Source organism: Lampris incognitus, chromosome 17 (genome assembly GCF_029633865.1).
Source record: "Lampris incognitus isolate fLamInc1 chromosome 17, fLamInc1.hap2, whole genome shotgun sequence".
NCBI classification, from domain to species: domain Eukaryota; kingdom Metazoa; phylum Chordata; class Actinopteri; order Lampriformes; family Lampridae; genus Lampris; species Lampris incognitus.
Window position 1 is genome coordinate 39902968 of NC_079227.1, and position 20454 is coordinate 39923421.

Below are 20454 nucleotides of genomic sequence, written 5' to 3' on the forward strand. Positions count from 1 at the left end.
GGCATCGACAACCACCACTACAACTTGTTGTCTTTGGTTGTGTCTGTGTTTCTCAAGATACGGTGGCACCACACTGCAAAACTCACCTCTCTTGACCTGCAGAGAGGGAGCACGAGAAAGAAACTCTGCAGAACAGGTCTCTTTCAAGGGTTTTAGGGGTTTCATGTCAAACTTTAATTAGCAACTTTTATTCTTTCCCCTACGTTGTTATGCTACATTGTTTATATATTTATCTCTCTTTAAAATATATATGTATATCTGTATTTAAGTTTTATTATTACATCATACTATTGGATATAATTACGATATTATTACAGTATTATACCACTTTATTATACACACACGCACACACACACACACACACACACACACTGTATACTTCCTACCCTCACATGTAAATATTTTGTGTTGTTGTCAGTGTTTACGTTTGTCCATTGTGTGTAATGTACTGGTCACCTATGTAAGCAACTTTGTACATGTGTAAATATGGTTTGGGGCGGGGATTTATATATATTTTCATTTTCTCTGATATATAACATATATTGTTGTTATATATACTGTAGATATATAATGTGTTCATATATTGTTCATATATTTATATAGCCTAATCATATATTGTTTCTTCAACTTATTAAAATAGCTGACTTTACTGCCACTATCTGCTTCTGCCTCTCTATCATATTTTACCTTGTGTGTGTATATATATATATATATATATATATATATATATATATATATATATAGTGAGTGTTTTGCTAAATACCGTATTGTTCCGAATATAAGACGACCCTGATTGTAAGACGACCCCCCCTCCTTTTTTCAAGACTCATTTTTGGAAAAATACTTTTTGAAGAGCACATATTGGTTTTATAAAGAAAAACATTATATTTGAAAATAATGATAATAAAAACACATTGAATAAAACAAGGTAGTCTGTTTAACAGCTTTTAAATAAAATTATGTTTTCAATATATTGTAGATGAAATTGTCACATTTAAATAAAAAAATGTAAATACATTTGTAAATGAATGACTTATGATATTTAAATAGCATACAAATGAAAATAAACTGTAGTCTATTGAGACTATCCATCTCATAGTGAGAAAATAACCATTTCAACATTTCAATAACTGCATTAACTATCGAAGTGGTCTAATTTTAGAGCGGTCTTGAAACAAATCTGACTGAGTGAGAATGTATATTGACATTCAAAAGTCTAGACCTCGAATGTAAGACGACCCCCCCTTTTTCATACGTATTTCCAGGGTAAAAACCCCGTCTTATATTCAGAACAATACGGTAGCTACCTATCATACATCACATATATCATATATCAGAATAGTCTATTACTGTTAAGCCAACTATGAACATTAAAATACGTCAAACCATGTGTCCTGTATCATAGCTACATGTATGACGTTTTCAGCAACAAAAAAGGCGTGGAAATCAGTTTGGTATTCAGCGAGTTATGATTGATTAACTGCGCTGACATTTCATTGCGCCTGCCAAACACATTACACTGAGTGGAGCGGGTGACCGGTCCAAGATGGCGGCCCCACGGCTCGTCAGCGCCAATAGGCAGCAGCGGTCGATGCGGCGTCTACTCTTTATATGTCTATGACATCAGAATCTGTAGAGCATTAGTAAGAATACGAGCAGGAGGCAATGAGATCCAGCAGGGGGTAGCACTGACAACCTGGGAGAAAACCTTCAGGTGAAAGCGACACACACTGGACTGCCACCAAAACAACCAACGAGGAAGAAGCGTCACTTCCTGCTTCAGCTGGTTGGAACCAGAACACGCCCTGTTAAAAAAGACCAACGATAAGAAAAGTGGTGAAGAGTGAAGAGACTGAAATACAACCAAACAAGTCTGGCCCACTTCAAGTACTGCTGACACCCAACTTAACTATTGTTTCTTCAACTATCTATAAGTACTAATGTGTACAGTGTACTGTACATGTGTACTTATGTGTATAGTGTACTGTCTATATGTATAGTGTATTGTCTATATGTACTAATATGTACAGTGTACTGTCTATAAGTACTGATAAGTATAGTGTACTGTCTATGTATATGTATAGTGTACTGTCTATAAGTACTGATATGTATAGTGTACTGTCTATGTATATGTATAGTGTATGGTCTATATGTACTGATATAGTGTAGTGATATAGAGTGTACTGTTTATATGTGTTTGTATTATAATGTAGTGATGTAGTATACTGCGTATATGTAGTAGTATTATAGTGTACTGTGTATATGTAGTGATATTATAGTGTAGTGTGTATATGTAGTGGTATTATAGTGTAGTGTGTATATGTGGACTGATGTGAACCAGTGTAAACCTGGTCTGGACTGATCTAGTGTTACTGACCTCTGGCCTTCCTCTTGTAGTAGATCAGACCTGCCAAAGACAAAATCAAACCCAGAAGCAGACCCGACGCTCCGGTGGCGATCTTGTTTCTGTCTGATTGTGGCATGGAGGGATCTGGAGAGACAGACACATGTCTCTATCTATAGACACATCTGCATGTTGACCTGTCTCTCTATGTCTTCATCACCTATCCATGGACAGAGACACACATAGATACTCACTCCAGTCCACTTTCTTAGGAGAGGGGAAACTGGCGTGTTCCACCATGCAAGTGATCTTCTCTCCAGACCTGAGATGAAATAAGTGAAGAAGAAGAAAACACAGGAAATGAACAACATATCAACAATAAATAAGGCGTGATGTGATTGGATGAGGTAAGTCTGTACTTTCCTGTCTGTCTGCACAGAAACTAGTCGAGTCTGATACTAAACATCAGCCCAGTTTAAAACACGGTATTAATACACAATAAATACTCTGTCGTCCATCTGGGATCTCACCTGTAAAGAGCCACGCATCCCACCTTAAATATACAGCTGGTGTCTACAGAGCAGACACAGAGGAGACACGTTCCACCTTAAACATGCAGCTGGTGTCTACAGAGCAGATACGGAGGAGACACGTTCCACCTTAAACATACAGCTGGTGTCTACAGAGCAGACACTGAGGAGACACGTTCCACCTTAAACATACAGCAGGTGTGTACAGAGCAGACACTGAGGAGACACGTTCCACCTTAAACATGCAGCTGGTGTCTACAGAGCAGTCACTGAGGAGACACGTTCCACCTTAAACATACAGCTGGTGTCTACAGAGCAGACACTAGGGAGACACGTTCCACCTTAAACATACAGCTGGTGTCTACAGAGCAGTCACTGAAGAGACACGTTCCACCTTAAACATACAGCTGGTGTCTACAGAGCAGACACTGAGGAGACACGTTCCAATGCTCAACCATCACTTTGTGCTTTGTTGTCCAATCATTGTGTGAGTGTGTGTGTGTGTGTGTGTGTGTGTGTGTGTGTGTGTGTGTGTGTGTGTGTGTGTATGTGTGTGTATGTGTGTGTAAATATGAGTGTATATATATATAGTTAAAGTATGGTGTATGTATTTGGACCGGTCCATTCGGTACTGAGTCTAAGTGTTCTGACCTGGACGTGTACTCCAGGTGGGAGTGGATCTGGTAGTACCAATCACCATTTGCCAGCTCATCGGTGGAAGTGACGTCAGAGGTCACCGGCTGTCCGTCTCTCAGCCAGGTGACACTGATGTATTTGGGGTAGAAGTTGTAGACACTGCACATCAGCATGGCCGGATGTCGGCCACTATGGGGCCTCACTGAAGTCAGTCTCACACTGGGTTCAGCTGGTAAAGAATAATAATAATTATTATCATCATCATCATCATCATCATCATCATCATCATCAGGGCTTGAAATTAACTTTCTGAATCAATGTCAAATGTGTAGAATTGCTAATCCTGAGAGTATATAATGTTTGGGGCCACATGGTGGCGCAGTGGTCAGCACAGTCGCCTCACAGCAGAAAGGTCGTGGGTTGGAATCCCGGGGCAGTCCAGCCTTGGCGGTTGTACTGATGTGTCGTAGGTTAGTTTACATTATTACGACAGCGGCCCCCAGAGGAGTTACCATAAACTGATTTACGGCAGTGCCTAGCAGAGCTGGAATAAAGCATGTTAAACGGCGCTTCTGCGGTGAGTCGCCTCAGTCCAGCCCTCCGCATTGAGGACTAGACTCTGTTATAGCCGGACCTCAAACAGGACTCATGAAAACCCGGCACGTTACTGTAACATGAGACTCATCCTAGATCTGCTGGATGATGCAGATGCAGTAAATTCTGAAGCACTTATTTTGTTGCTAGACTTCTATGAGGCCTTTGACGCGATTGAACTCACGGTTCTGTTACAGTCCGTCGAGGCGTTGGGCTTTGGGAATAACTTTGTTGGCATCGTCAATATGTTTTACAAAGATATGAATAGTTCTGTTATGATGAACTTTAACAGCTGTAAAAGAGTCCAGATGAACAGAGGGCTCCGCCAGGGCTGCCCTGTTCCTCCTCCCTTATTTATTTGAGGGGCTGAATTCTTATCAGTTAATATCGTGAATGATGGACGTTTGGAAGGAATGTCGGGTTTTGGTGGAGAGTTAAAAATCTCACAACTGGCAGACGACACCACTTTGTTTTGAAGGACAAGAAGCACGTGAGGATCTCTGTTACCTCAGGTAACCAGTGTTCCAGGGCCTCGGACCTGCGACTAAATGTGTGCACATGTGGAATGTTGTCTGTGCGTGATTGTAGCGATTGTGTAGTTGGAAACATCCGGTAAAAGAGTCCGTTAAGTATTTGGGAATATATACAACTACACATCTTACAGCTAGACAACATCTCCATTTCTCCAACAGATTAAAAAGACCAAGTCTGTCTTCAGGATTGGTCTTGGAAGGGGTTTCTCTATTTTAGGAGGAGTTCTCCTCTCCAAAGCAGAGGGCCTGTCTCGCTTTGTGGGTCCATCTGTGTCTCTATTGGTTTATGGTTCTACCGCCACAGAAGCAAATAGAACTTTCTTAAATGTCATTTGGAAGAATAAACCACACCAGCTTAAAACATGTGTCCTGTCCAGCAGTGAAGCAGAAGGAGGTCTGGAAGTTCTAGATTCCGTTGATTCTGGTAACACAACACACAAACACGCTCACACTTGTTGTGTGTTGGTGAAATGTCCCATAAGTGTTGGACTGGTGTGGAGTCTCGTGACTCTGTCCCTCCTTTAACATGAGACACGTGATCTGCTGCTGTCTTCATCCAGAAGATGTGCTCTTCAACATCTGATTAATTGTGTTACTGTAGATGCAACATGTGTACTCACAAACAGGAGTTGTGTAAATCACTACCTAAGATCCCTGCTTGTCTCCAAGAAATGAGTCTTTCCTTAAACCTCTCAGCCTTGAAACAACAACACAAGTAACGAGCTGCTGACCTACTACCACACTTGTGTCCTGACAGCCGTCTGTTACTTTACATGTGTACACGTGTACTCCCCTTCTGTTTTGTTGTGTGTCTGTTCTTTGTTTGTATTATCTTGTTACCATTTATTAGGGGTCCAAGCCCCAGGGGCTGGGGACCCCTATTGTTTCTGCTCAGATTTTTATTTTTATTTTTCCGTTGGTAAAAGTGGTACTGCAGCCTACACCGTAACAGATTCTACAAAACCCTTTGGAGGCCTGGTACAGAACTTCGCAGTTACCCCAGATGCAAAACATGACACATGTCAACCAGTTGGTGGCGCTATTTTGAAGGTCAAGACGTTTTGGCGTGTAACTTCCAAACCGTACATCGGACATGCAAAACCTTTACATGTGCACATTCACTGAGCATAGCTGAATCACGTGGTATAGGCCACGCCCATTTCTGCCGTAATTTCATTTCGCAAATTTGCGAAAATAGCCAAAACTACTTGTTCGACTCCTCCTAGGCCGTGCGATCGATTTACACGAAACGTGGCACACATCATCTACAGTCACTCAAGGCAAAAAGTTATCGAAAGAATTTTGATCCGTTGCTCGGTTTTGATTTGACAGATCAGTGAACCTTGACTGAAAAACGGTGATTTTCCATGACGGTGCCATAACCCATCAATGCATTGACATATCAACTTGACATTTTAGAGGTATGTCAGGTATTGTCAAAAGATCCTAAGCCATGAAGTGCGTTTCATTTGCCCAATAGGGGGCGCTATAAATTGGAGAAGTTTATATCTCATAACTGACACCATGGATTTGGATGACATTTGGGGTGCACAATCTAGGATCATACTGGAGTTGATACATGGAATTTGGTCATGAATTTAAAAAAGTGGGCGTGGCTTATGACAAAAATGTAAATTTCACCTGCGAAATTTCAAAAATGCCCCAAAATGTCCCCCAAATCCCCTGCACATCCTACAGAGCTGAGATGTTGTGAGCAGATCCAGTAAGTGATGCCAACACTTTGCTGCACTGCAACATAGGGTCAATTCAGAAGTCCGTCACTCTATATTTTTCAAAATATGAAAAATCATAAAACATAAATATTTTTGCACAGATTCATTCAGTTGCTACCAAAACCGCCACAGACATTCTGGAGAATGAACATATCAAGGGGGTCAAAGGTCATTCTAATCGATCAAAACATGCATCCACAGCAATGTACAATATATGCCTGTACAGTGTACAATATACATAATATTTTATTTTCACACATATTTGATCAAACTATTCCAAAATATTTGACAGGACACGTGACACTACCAGCATGACGTGTGAATGTGTTCATATGTTTATCAGCGACGGTTTTTGTGTTATAAGCGTTTAAAGTATAAGGGACAACATGCAGCTCTTTAGCAGCAGCTATGCTATTGGTTCAAGGTGGCGGATCTTGTTCACAGCAACTCCGATTAACACGAAACTTGGTCCACCAATAAGTCATGACGCCCTGAGGATCTGTGCATTATTTACTGTTAATTGACCACTAGGTGGCGCTATGCTGCAAAATCATGAAACGCGCTAAAATTATATTTCCAAACTACTTGTAGCCTGTCAGTGTGATCAAACTGAAGCTTTGCAGCTAGCAGCTATGTACTCTTGTGAGCACCCTTCAGTAAAGGACATTTTATAATGCAAACCATTATCACCCCAAGTCCACTCTACTGCCCTTTGACACAGCTACACAACGCACTACAGGAGTATAACTACACATTTATTTCAGAATCAGCAAACAAGTCACAGAATGACCCATAGCAGCTGTAAGATAAGCCTCTGCTTCCACATCTCTGGCTCAGACACCGCCATTAGCTGCGTCTGTTAAGAACTAATCTCAGTTTCCTGATGACGCCTTCACGCATTCACTGCATAGATGCTGAACTCAGATGCAGCATACTCATGCTTCATTATATCCTCCTACTCCCACTTCAGCAGGTTTAATTAAAACACAAATCAGTTCCCTGAAGCTCAGAACAAGGTTTCCAGCAGGCTGCATTTCTCCCACTTTACTGAATAACTCACTGCAAGGCTGCCAAGAAACCCTCTGAAGTTAGTGGAAGACAACCTCTTCGCTCCTGTCAGCCCCACACTTGCCTCGTCCATGGGAGGGAACACTAGAATTGTACTTCTCCTAAAACAGATACTACACGCTCTTCCACTGTTATTACTCAGTACTTAACACTCAACATTGTTGACAAGTATGTACAGCCTAATACTACTCATTTCCCCACCTCATCCCTACATGTCATTATATTCTTTTAGACACATATGTTGTTTTTCTTCCAGCCCCAACCCACACGATGTTAATAACCTGTTCCGGGTTCATCAATAATCCTTTGTTGACGTCATAGATGATCAATAGTTGTGCGCTGTGTTCACAACCATCCTCATACACCATCTTGACGGACAGCTTTACGACCACCGTCGCTTTTTAAGACTGAGACTTGCATCCGTCTAATAAGCAAACAGCTCAACTAGCGAGGCTCCTACAGACAGCCAGACCCGACTTACATACATGGGGGCTTGGAGCCCGTTAATACCTGCTGGCAGCGCTGCTTTATGTCGGGGACTGTCTCACACCCTGATTGGGTTCTTCTGACGTAGTTGTGTAATGATACTGAACCTGATGTGTGTCCGTAATACTACACACCTGTTTTATGTACCATGTTCTATTGTTCAATAATACACACACACACACACACACACACACACACACACACACACACACACACACACACACACACACACACACATACACACACACACACACAAACACAGACACACAGACACACACACGCACACACAGACATACACACACGGACACACACACGCACACGCACAGACAAACACACACACAGACACACATACGCACACACACGCACACACAAAAACACAAACGAACGCGGGCGCGCACACAAGCGCGCGCACACACACCTACGCGCGCGGTGACAAACACACACGGACACACGCGGGCACAGAAAAACGCGCGCGCACATACACGCGCTCACACCGACACACACAACTCACAGACGCGCGCACACACAACTCACAAACGCGCGCGCGCACTTATACACATACAGATACAAACACAAACACACACACTCACACACACGCACACACAGACACGCGCACACACACACGGACACACACGCGCACACACAACTCACATACGCGCGTGCACACACAACTCACAAACGCGCGCGAACAATTACACACGCGCGCGTACACACAGACACTTATACATACATGCACTACTAATAGTATTAGTAACAGTAGTAATAGTAGTCATAATAATAGTACTACTGATAGTACTAGTAACAGTAGTAGTAGTCATAATAATAGTACTATAGATAGTATTAGTAACAGTAGTAGTAGTGGTAGTCATAAAATATTACTACTAATAGTGGTAGTAACAGTAGTAGTAATAGTCATAATAACAGTACTACTAATAGTAGTAGTAACAGTAGTAGTAATAGTAATAATAGTAGTACTACTAATAGTAGTAGTAACAGTAGTAGTAATAGTCATAATAACAGTACTACTAATAGTAGTAGTAACATTAGTAGTAATAGTCATAATAACAGTACTACTAATAGTAGTAGTAACAGTAGTAGTAATAGTCATAATAGTAGTACTACTAATAGTAGTAGTAACAGTAGTAGTAATAGTCATAATAGTAGTACTACTAATAGTAGTGATAACAGTAGTAGTAATAGTCATAATAACAGTACTACTGATAGTAGTAGTAACAGTAGTAGTAATGGTCATAATAGTAGTACTACTGATAGTAGTAGTAACAGTAGTAGTAATAGTCATAATAGTAGTACTACTAATAGTAGTAGTAACAGTAGTAGTAATAGTCATAATAGTAGTACTACTAATAGTAGTAGTAACAGTAGTAGTAATAGTCATCATAGTAGAGCAGCTCACCTGTCTTATCCAGTACATCTTGGAACCATGTCTCTATATTAGGTTTGCAGTATCTCTCTTTCTGAGCTCTCATGTGTGCCATCTCTGTAGGATCGTTGTTCCAGAGCTCTGCGTTACGGATACCATGATCAGTGTATCCAACCCACTTCCCCACAGTGCTGTTAAACCTGATATCTTCTATCTTATTGAAATACTGAGAGCCTATGTACTCTATTTCAGGAAGCTCAGAGGAGGTGAAAACACATGTGTCCAGGCAATACCGCAAAAACGCATCTGGAACAGAAAGAGAAACAGGTTCAAGTTACTTAGTTGAATTGTTTTAAAGACAATAATTAAAACCTCTTTTCTAACAACACAGCAGAGTCCATCCAACCGAGACTGATTTACATATTTTATCTCACCTGCTCCATAGAAACCCACGACCAGGAGGGAGCAACACACAACAAGGCAGCATGAAGCCATGTGTCTGTCTTGCTGATGAACACAATAAACTGTCCTCCTTTACAGACTGACTGGTGTGGACTGCCCCTTGGACATAAACCAGTCCACCACCCAATCACCTCACTGGGCTGGCTAGCTCTCCCAACATCAGCCAATAGAAAACACAGAGGCCTGCCGCGTCATCTGTTACCAGGTAGAGGGTAGAGTCTAATGCTGGAAAGGGACAGAAACTCAAAGGTTCGAGCCTGTTCGGGGACTGAGAAGCTTTGGCCGGTGACAGAATGACAAGAGGACATGTGTTGTTAGTATAGCGCCCCCTAGCTGCAGGACACTCAACATGTACACAATACACACTCAACATGTAGACAATACACACTCAACCAGTAGACAATACACACTCAACATGTAGACAATACACACTCAACCAGTAGACAATACACACTCAACATGTACAAGAACACACACACACACACACACACACACACACACACACACACACACACACACACACACACACACACACACACACACACACACACACACACACACACACAAGCCAAGCGCGAAGCAAGCCCAATAATAAAAGCGATGCATCAGTTTGACGCTGAATGGCGGAAATAGGTATAAATGTCCCAAACTCTTAGAGGGATTTATTCATGACGTCATGGAAAACAGGGGGGACACGACGCTGTTTTAGGAGAAGTCAAAGAGGGAGGGGCCTCAGTACGTCACTACAGCACGACTCTTTACACAGTACTTCCTGATCTGCGTCACATAACGCAATGGCGGCTCATCAGTGTGTGTGTGTGTGTGTGTGTGTGTGTATATACACTCACTGGCCACTTTATTAGGTACACCTTGCTAGTACCGGGTTGGACCCCCTTTTGCCTTCAGAACTGCCTTAATCCTTCGTGGCATAGATTCAACAAGGTACTGGAAACATTCCTCGGAGAGTTTGGTCCATATTGACATGATAGCATCACGCAGTTGCTGCAGATTTGTCGGCTGCACATCCATGATGCCAATCTCCCGGTCCACCACATCCCAAAGGTGCTCTATTGGATTGAGATCTGGTGACTGTGGAGGCCATTTGAGTACAAAGAACTCATTGTCATGTTCAAGAAACCAGTCTGAGATGATTCGAGCTTTATGACATGGTGCGTTATCCTGCTGGAAGTAGCCATCAGAAGATGGGAACACTGTGGTCATAAAGGGATGGACATGGTCAGCAACAATACTCAGGTAGGCTGTGGCGTTGACACGATGCTCAATTGGTACTAAGGGGCCCAAAGTGTGCCAAGAAAATATCCCCCACACCATTACACCACCACCACCAGCCTGAACCGCTGATACAAGGCAGGATGGATCCATGCTTTCATGTTGTTGACGCCAAATTCTGACCCTACCATCCGAATGTCGCAGCAGAAATCGAGACTCATCAGACCAGGCAACGTTTTTCCAATCTTCTATTGTCCAATTTTGGTGAGCCTGTGCGAATTGTAGCCTCAGTTTCCTGTTCTTAGCTGACAGGAGTGGCACCCGGTGTGGTCTTCTGCTGCTGTAGCCCATCTGCCTCAAGGTTCGACGTGTTGTGCGTTCAGAGATGCTCTTCTGCATACCTCGGTTGTAATGAGTGGTTATTTGAGTTACTGTTGCCTTTCTATCAGCTCGAACCAGTCTGGCCATTCTCCTCTGACCTCTGGCATCAACAAGGCATTTTCGCCCACAGAACTGCCGCTCACTGGATATTTTCTCTTTTTCGGACTATTCTCTGTAAACCCTAGAGATGGTTGTGCGTGAAAATCCCAGTAGATCAGCAGTTTCTGAAATACTCAGACCAGCCCGTCTGGCACCAACAACCATGCCACGTTCAAAGTCACTTAAATCACCTTTCTTCCCCATTCTGATGCTCGGTTTGAACTGCAGCAGATCGTCTTGACCATGTCTACATGCCTAAATGCATTGAGTTGCTGCCATGTGATTGGCTGATTAGAAATTTGCGTTAACGAGCAGTTGGACAGGTGTGCCTAATAAAGTGGCCGGTGAGTTTATATATATGTGTGTGTGTACATATATATATATATACCTGCGCAGAGATAGTTTTAAAGTGGCATGGGGGGTGCGATTCTCCCAACGCCACATGACTTGATTGTAGAGCAGATGGTTCGGATGGCAAGGGGGATCCCTAGACGACCGGCACCTCCACACAACTGCAGGGGGCTGCCGGAAATCCAGTTTTTCGGAAACCGCCTCGAAGCATGCCGCCACAGCTTGCTTTTCTGTTGGGGTGAGCTCCCTTAGCCTTATGTCTTCCAGACTCACCCACAAGGCAGCGGGGCAGTGGTTGATAGGTGCCAGGGCGTGTCCACCAGGGTGGGCCTGCACACCATATCTCTGGGGCCCACTGCTGCTCCGAGATCCCCTGCCCAGTTAGCCTGGGGCCGCAAGACCCCAGTTACCACGTGTGGCCACGGGGAGGCCTGGCAGGAGTCTTGGTGAAGGAGAGGCTATGTACTGGCAAGGGAAGGCTTACACGCTAGCATGCTGCCCTATTCACCACAGAGGCTAGCCAGCGGCAGCAAGCTAAGGGCAGGAAGGACACAAGCGGGTTGGAAGAACACATGCACCTTCCCTCCAACTACACACTGCTGCACTACCCGCATCACAACAGCCTGTGTGTATGTACACACACACACACACACACACACACACACACACACACACACACACACACACACACACACACACACATATATATATGGGCTGGGACTTTAACGCGTCAATTCGATAATTAATTATAGGAAAAATAACGGCGTTAAAAAAATTAACGCAATTTATGGCGTTTTATTTTTACCCTCTGGTCAACACGGAACGCTTCTCAGTGCACTCGTTTCTGGCATGCGGATTATACCAATGCACCGAGTGACGTCAGTCAAGCGGAAGGCGGAGTAGGTCAGGCTAACAAGTTAGTATGCTAGCAACAGATGTGATGGACGACAAGGACGACGCCGCGTTGCTTCGCTCTGTGGATGGGAAATTAACGTTTAAAAAGCGGTCGGATGGAAGCCCAGATAAGAGCGCTGGTGTGTGCAGACTCTGCAACAAAGAGTTGGCATTCCACCGCAGTTATTCAGGCCTCCGGTACCAGCTACATGCTAAACACGCTGCAGCTAGTACCAACACCGGAGCTAACGCTAATGCTAACGCTAACGCTAGTGCTAACGCTAACGCTAGTGCTCCTAGTACAACCAAGCAGAGTCGCCCACCGACTCTCCACCAGATGACGGGGTTCAAAGCCAAGATGAGTAAGTCCACGTCTGATGAATTAACAAACTCACCGGCCAAACGGATCGCTGTGGACTGTAGACCACTTTCAGTGGTAGAAGATCAGGGCTTACAGAAAGTACTGTGTTTACACAACAAACTTGTTTTGAACAAAACAAACAGGATTTTGTTGTTTAAACTTCTGTATGTGTCTATTCATTGATTTAGTCATCTAGCAAGACCTGTTTGAATTGAGAAATGTTGCTTCTGGTGTCAAATATCGATATGCGATTAAAATGCGATTAATTACGGTTAATTAATTACAAAGCCCATAATTAATTCGATTAATTTTTTAATCCAAGTCCCACCACTAATATATATATATATATATATATATATATATATATATATATATATATATATATATATAATACATAGCATTACAAGCTTGTACTGCTATGTATTAAACGTTTTTTCCTGCGTCTGTATTGATATTCCGCTCCTCATTAGTTCAGCACTTACCATTGACGGTTCCTGGGGAAAAACCACTATATATGCCGGATACACTCGTCACAGACAAGGGACCGCAGTTTGCTGCTGCAGAGTTCGCAGATTTTGCTAAAGATTACAACTTTCAACATGTTACCAGTAGCCCCCGTTACCCACAAAGCAATGGGGAAGCTTAACGTGCGGTAAAGACTGTGAAATCCTTGTTGCAGAAGAGTGAGGACCCTCACAAAGCGCTTATGGTGTACAGAGCAACTCCTCTTGCCCATGGAGGATCACCGGCACAGCTCCTGATGGGGCACAACATCCAAACACCCCTTCTGGTGTGTCCACGCACTCTCAAACCAGCATGGCCAGACTTGAGAGCTTTTGAGTTGAAAGACCAGGAGCTTAAAAGACAACAGGCTGAAGGACATGATATGAGATGGGAAATGTGTGTCTAGATATGAGATGTGAGATGTGTGTCTAGATATGAGATGTGAAATGTGTGTCTAGATATGAGATGTGAAATGTGTGTCTAGATATGAGATGTGAAATGTGTGTCTAGATATGAGATGTGAAATGTGTGTCTAGATATGAGATGTGAGATGTGTGTCTAGATATGAGATGTGAGATGTGAAGTTCATTTAACCAGTCTACATATGCTCACGTTTACAGAGAGGTTTAAGGTGCCAGCTGTTCCCCTGCCTTGTTGGTAAAATCAGCATTAGGCTTTATTAACATGTGATTTAATTGTTCTGTAAAGATCCTGAAAGTATCAGTGTAAAAGGGGGAGATGTAGTGAGCAGGTTTTGATATGTAATGAGCGCGCATGCGCGAGTGTTGGGACTTGAAGACATGCCTAGTAAAAGGTCCACGTTATGCCTTGGTCTCCGGTCCATTCATGACTAATATCAGTACTATAAAGTACAAGACAACATGCACCCCCAAACAAACTCTGGGGACCGTCCTTGATGAGTCCCGCTGGCAGCCAGAAGACACCAGGGTCTTTCTTGTGGCATTCCATCCAGCCCAGCAGCACCGTCAGGGACTCCTGCTCAGCAAATTTGTTCCCCTAATTTGTGAATAATTGTACATTTTAAGACTGTCGCTTAATTATTAATTATAATAAAAGAAAAAACTCAGTCCTTTGTTGTCCGTGAAATGTTTGTTAACCCTTTTATAAATGGTTGTACTTTAGTTGTACATAGTAAAAAGAATAGATAACACATATAACAAAGTAACAATATTTTAATTTATAAAACATCTAACGTTTTGCACAATAAACTTATTCATAACAATTAATAGCCACACAAAGAACAACAACCAATCAACGCCTGTCTCTCATTCTGGCTCCAGTAAACAGTTGCTGGTTGTCTTCACGGAGTGGGATGAACTGCTCAGTTTGTTCCTTGCTGCCTTAAACAAGCTGACATGTAAAGCATGTTGTGTGTTATGTCACCAGACACAAGGCTTCTTATGGACTACATTCATCATAATTAAAACGTTTAACTACACTTAACGGTTTTACAGTCTGGAAATAAGGCAGGACTCACAACTTAACCTGACATTAGTTCCTCTTGGTGCATTGATGTAGATAATATGAAGTATCAATAGTCTATAAAATGTCCCGATCATCTTAGATATGAGTCCAGCTTGTAAAGTGGAACATGGGAAAGTGAAGCGTTATAAGGCTTCAGTTCAAAGCTGAAACTGAGGCCTCACATCGAGCCGTCGGCTAGCATGCTAGGTGGCTACATGGAAGCAATACTAACCTCACGTATCTTAACAGACATTTTGAGCTTTTAAGCTCCCCTGAAGTTTAACATATCTGCCGTTAGATGTTCAAATGAGTAGAAACCCAGTACTTACATTTATAAGGGAAATCTTGCTCGGTGCTTTGAACAGACATTCGTCCGCCGCCCATTATTTATTTATCTTTATTTGTTGCTGGTGAGGAGAAGGGGCGGAGCAGCGGCGCGCAAAGCATCTTGGGATATGGAAGTCCGCGAAGGATAGTATTTTTTTATTGAACAAAACATATAAACAAGAAAATATTACATCACAATAGGACAAAAAGTAGTTACAAAAATATAAATTGTTTCAAAATTAAAATTTACATATCCATAAAAAAAGAAAAGACAAAATAAAAAGCTCGAGATACAGGATTTAAGTTAAATTATATTCTTCACATAGTCTTCTGGTTTTGCTGGCTTTAGGATTCATACATTCTTTTAAAGATTCTAAATAGGATGAAAGAAGTGCTTTGAATACACTAATGTTTGGACGCTGGTGTGCAAATTTGGTACAATGAATATGAAATTTGGCAAATATTAATAGAAGGTTGATAATATACATTGTTTTCTGAACTTATTTCCTCATTTTGTGACAGACCAAATAAAACATGTTGGATGTCCAGTTTACAAGAAGAGTCAATTTTGTTAATTATGAGATTATTTAGATCAAAACCAAAAAACATGAGAGTAGGTGCAATCCCAAAATAAATGACTTATGGTTTCATCCACATTGCCACAAAAGGAACAGAGGGTGTCAATATTAATCTTGTATTTTACAAGAAGGTCCGCGAAGGATAGTAGCGGTGCATCCATAGACATATAAAGAGTAGATGCCGCATTGGCTGTTGGGGCGCGAGAAATACGGCCGCCATCTTGGACCGGTCATCCTACGAGTTGCCTAGCAGCAGAATACACGACACGACTGAGAAAGATGGCAGAACACTGTTCAGCATATTCCTGCTCCAATCGACGGACCGTGGAAAACAGGGCTCGGGGGATTACTTTTCACAAGTAAGATTGAACATCACTATTGGTTGTATTTTGTGAATATAATATTACTGTACTGTATTTATGTCCAACTGCGAAATCGTAGCCAGCTAGCTAGGCTATGCTCAGTCCCGGTGTTCACCCGGCTATTAACTGAGACTTTATAAGTCATATTCCATAACACTGACTTTACAGCTGACAAAAGAATGCTATTGTACAGATAAAACAATATTAACGTTACTGGTATTATATTGACCAGCGAATGTTACACAGGTGGCGCAGCACAGACTGTATTATTCACATGTCATCCATCCTAACAACAGGAAGATAGGGGAGAACCGCGCCCAAAGTAACACGCCGCTAAATTAGCACAGAGCTTTTTTCCAAGGAAACCAAACAGGACGTGACGCAATGAAGTCAGTGTGTGTGTTTATAAGACCTCTCCCTTCCCCCCAAACACTGGCGCGATACGCAGTTATTTAAAACAGTTCTAGAGCGGAAGCTGTCCTGTGACGTGTGCCGTGCGAGCCTCGTCAGAGATGCTGCTGTGCCATCATCACGTGACGAGAGCTGCCCACCCGCCACCTTGTGGCCCTGCAACACAACGGCGGGCGGCGGCCTAGTGACCCATCACGAGGCACAGGGAAGGTTGGGTTTCATTATCTTGTTTTAACACATACTTTAATCTTTGTATATTAAAGTTGCTTTGTTCTTTGTTCTTACTTTCTCTGTTCTGTAAAGTGTCTTTGAGCGCTGTGTGAAGCGCTCTATAAATATAATGTATTATTATTATTATTATTATTATTATAAGGTGCTGAGAGCTGCAGAGAGGGTGGTTCGCCAAGCTGCAACAAAGCAAAGTCCAAAGCTGTCTACAGTCACCCACATCGTCCGAGAGGAGACTGGCACGGAGGAGGAGGTTTCTCTGCTTGGGGAGACACACTGAGGAGACACCGTTTGGCATCGACAACCACCACTACAACTTGTTGTCTTTGGTTGTGTCTGTGTTTCTCAAGATACGGTGGCACCACACTGCAAAACTCACCTCTCTTGACCTGCAGAGAGGGAGCACGAGAAAGAAACTCTGCAGAACAGGTCTCTTTCAAGGGTTTTAGGGGTTTCATGTCAAACTTTAATTAGCAACTTTTATTCTTTCCCCTACATTGTTATGCTACATTGTTTATATATTTATCTCTCTTTAAAATATATATGTATATCTGTATTTATTTTTTATTATTACATCATACTATTGGATATAAACACGATATTATTAAAGTATTATACCACTTTATTATACACACACACACATGTAAATATTTTGTGTTGTTGTCAGTGTTTACGTTTGTCCATTGTGTGTAATGTACTGGTCACCTATGTAAGCAACTTTGTACATGTGTAAATATGGTTTGGGGCGGGGATTTATATATATTTTCATTTTCTCTGATATATAATATATATTGTTCTTATATATACTGTAGATATATAATGTGTTCATATATTGTTTATATATTTATATAGCCTAATCTTATATTGTTTGTTCAACTTATTAAAATAGCTGACTTTACTGCCACTATCTGCTTCTGCCTCTCTATCATATTTTAGCGTGTGTGTGTGTGTGTGTGTATGTATATATATATATATATATATATATATATATATATATATATATATATATATATATATACATTTATATGTATAGTGAGTGTTTTGCTAAATACCGTATCGTTCCGAATATAAATCGACCCTGATTATAAGACGACCCCCCCCCCCTTTTCAAGACTCATTTTTGGAAAAATACTTTTTGAAGAGCAAATATTGGTTTTATAAAGAAAACCATTATAACCCAGCCACTGAGGATGCACAAGCCAGTGCATCCTTAGTGCCGGTCCCAAGCCCGGACAAATGGGGTGGGTTGCATCAGGAAGGACATCCGGCGTAAAATCTTTGCCAAATCAAATATGCGGATCATAAATAAGACTTACATACCGGATAGGTCGAGGCCCGGGTTACCAACGACCGCCACCGGTACTGTTAACCAGCAGGGTGTCGGTGGAAACTATGCTACTGTTGGGCGAAGGAGAAGGAGAGGGGGAAGGCATGTCCAGAGACAGCTAGAGAGGAGGAAGGGTAGGCATGTGGAGGTGAGAGTTGGAACTTTGAATGTTGGCACTATGACTGGTAAAGGGAGAGAGCTGGCTGACATGATGGAAAGAAGAAAGGTAGGCATACTGTGTGTGCAAGAGACCAGGTGGAAGGGGAGTAAGGCCAGGAGTATCGGAGGTGTGTTCAAACTCTACCATGGTGTGAATGGGAGGAGTAATGGGGTAGGGGTAATTCTGAAGGAAGAGTATGCCAAGAGCGTGCTGGAGGTGAAGAGAGTGTCAGACAGAGTGATCAGTATGAAGCTAGAAATTGAAGGTTTATTGCTGAATGTTATCAGCGCATATGCCCCGCAAGTTGGGTGTGAGATGGATGAAAAAGAAGAATTCTGGAGTGAGTTGGACGACGTGGTGGAGAGGGTACCCAAGGAGGAGAGAGTGGTGATTGGAGCCGACATCAATGGACATGTTGGTGAAGGGAACAGAGGTGATGAGGAGGTGATGGGAAGGTATGGTGTCAAGGAGAGGAATGTGGAAGGACAGATGGAGGTGGATTTTGTGAAAAGGATGGAAATGGCTGTGGTGAATACATATTTCAAGAAGAGGGAGGAACACAGGGTGAAATACAAGAGTGGATGAAAGTGCACACAGGTGGACTATATCTTATGTAGAAGGCGCCATCTAAAAGGGGTTGGAGACTGCAAGGTGGTGACAGGGGAGAATATAGCTAGGCAGCATCGGATGGTGGTCTGTAGGATGACTTTGGAGACCAAGAAGAGGAAGCGAGTGAAGACACAGCCGAAGATCAAATGGTGGAAGTTGAAGAAGGAAGACTGTTGTGTGGAGTTCAGGCAGGAGTTAAGACAGGCACTGGGTGGTAGTGAAGAGTTGCCGATTGGCTGGACAACCACTGCAGAAATAGTGAGGGAGACATCTAGGAAGGTACTTGGTGTGTCATCAGGACAGAGGAAGGAAGACAAGGAGACTTGGTGGTGGGATGAGGAAGTACAGCAAAGTACACAGAAGAAGAGGTTGGCAAAGAAGAAGTGGGATAGTAAGAGAGATGAAGAAAGTAGACAGGAGTACAAGGAGATGCAGCGTAAAGCAAAGAGAGAGGTGGCAAAGGCAAAGGAAAAGGTGTATGGTGATTTGTATGACAGGTTAGACACTAAGGAAGGAGAAAAGGACTTGTAGCGATTGGCTAGACAGAGGGACCAAGCTGCAAAGGATGTGCAGCAAGTTAGGGCGATCAAGGATAGAGATGGAAATGTGCTGACAAGCGAGGAGAGTGTGCTGAGAAGGTGGAAGGAGTACTTTGAGGGGCTGATGAATGAAGAAAATGAGAGAGAGAGAAGGTTGGATGATGTGGGGATAGTGAATCAGGAAGTTCAGTGGATTAACAAGGAGGAAGTGAGGGCAGCTATGAAGAGGATGAGGAGTGGAAAGGCAGTTGGTCCTGATGACATACCTGTGGAGGCATGGAGGTGTTTAGGAGAGATGGCAGTGGAGTTTTTAACTAGATTGTTTAACACAATCCTGGAAAGTGAGAGGATGCCTGAGGAGTGGAGAAGAAGCATACTGGTACCGGTTTTCAAGAACAAGGGCGATGTGCAGAACTGTAGCAACTACAGAGGTATAAAGTTGATCAGCCACAGCATGAAGATTTGGGAAAGAGTAATAGAAGCTAGGTTAAGAGGAGAGGTGACGATCAGCGAGCAGCAGTATGGTTTCATGCCACGAAAGAGCACCACAGATGTGATGTTTGCTTTGAGAATGTTGATTGAGAAGTATAGAGAAGGCCAGAAACAGTTGCATTGTGTCTTTGTAGATTTAGAGAAAGCATATGACAGGGTGCCGGGAGAGGAGGTGTGGTATTGTATGAGGAAGTCAGGAGTTGCAGAGAAGTATGTAGGAGGGGTGCAGGATACGTATGAGGGAAGTGTGACAATGGTGAGGTGTGTGGTTGGAATGACAGATGGGTTCAAGGTGGAGGTGGGATTACATCAAGGATCGGCTCTGAGCCCTTTCTTGTTTGCAATGGTG

General features: G+C 42.6%; 1 protein-coding gene across 1 annotated transcript in view; it reads right to left on the reverse strand.

Annotated features, from left to right (window-relative positions):
* LOC130127220 (H-2 class II histocompatibility antigen, E-S beta chain-like) overlaps positions 1-14556 on the reverse strand; it is a 33381-nt gene extending 18825 nt beyond the window's left edge. Inside the window, exons 1-2 of the mRNA XM_056296790.1 lie at positions 14487-14556; positions 9339-9611 (exon numbers count right to left, since the gene is read on the reverse strand). Of these exons, the coding sequence (XP_056152765.1) occupies positions 9339-9611; positions 14487-14556 (343 nt within the window). The remainder of the gene's footprint in view (positions 1-9338; positions 9612-14486) is intronic.
* Between the last annotated feature and the right edge of the window lie 5898 nt (positions 14557-20454).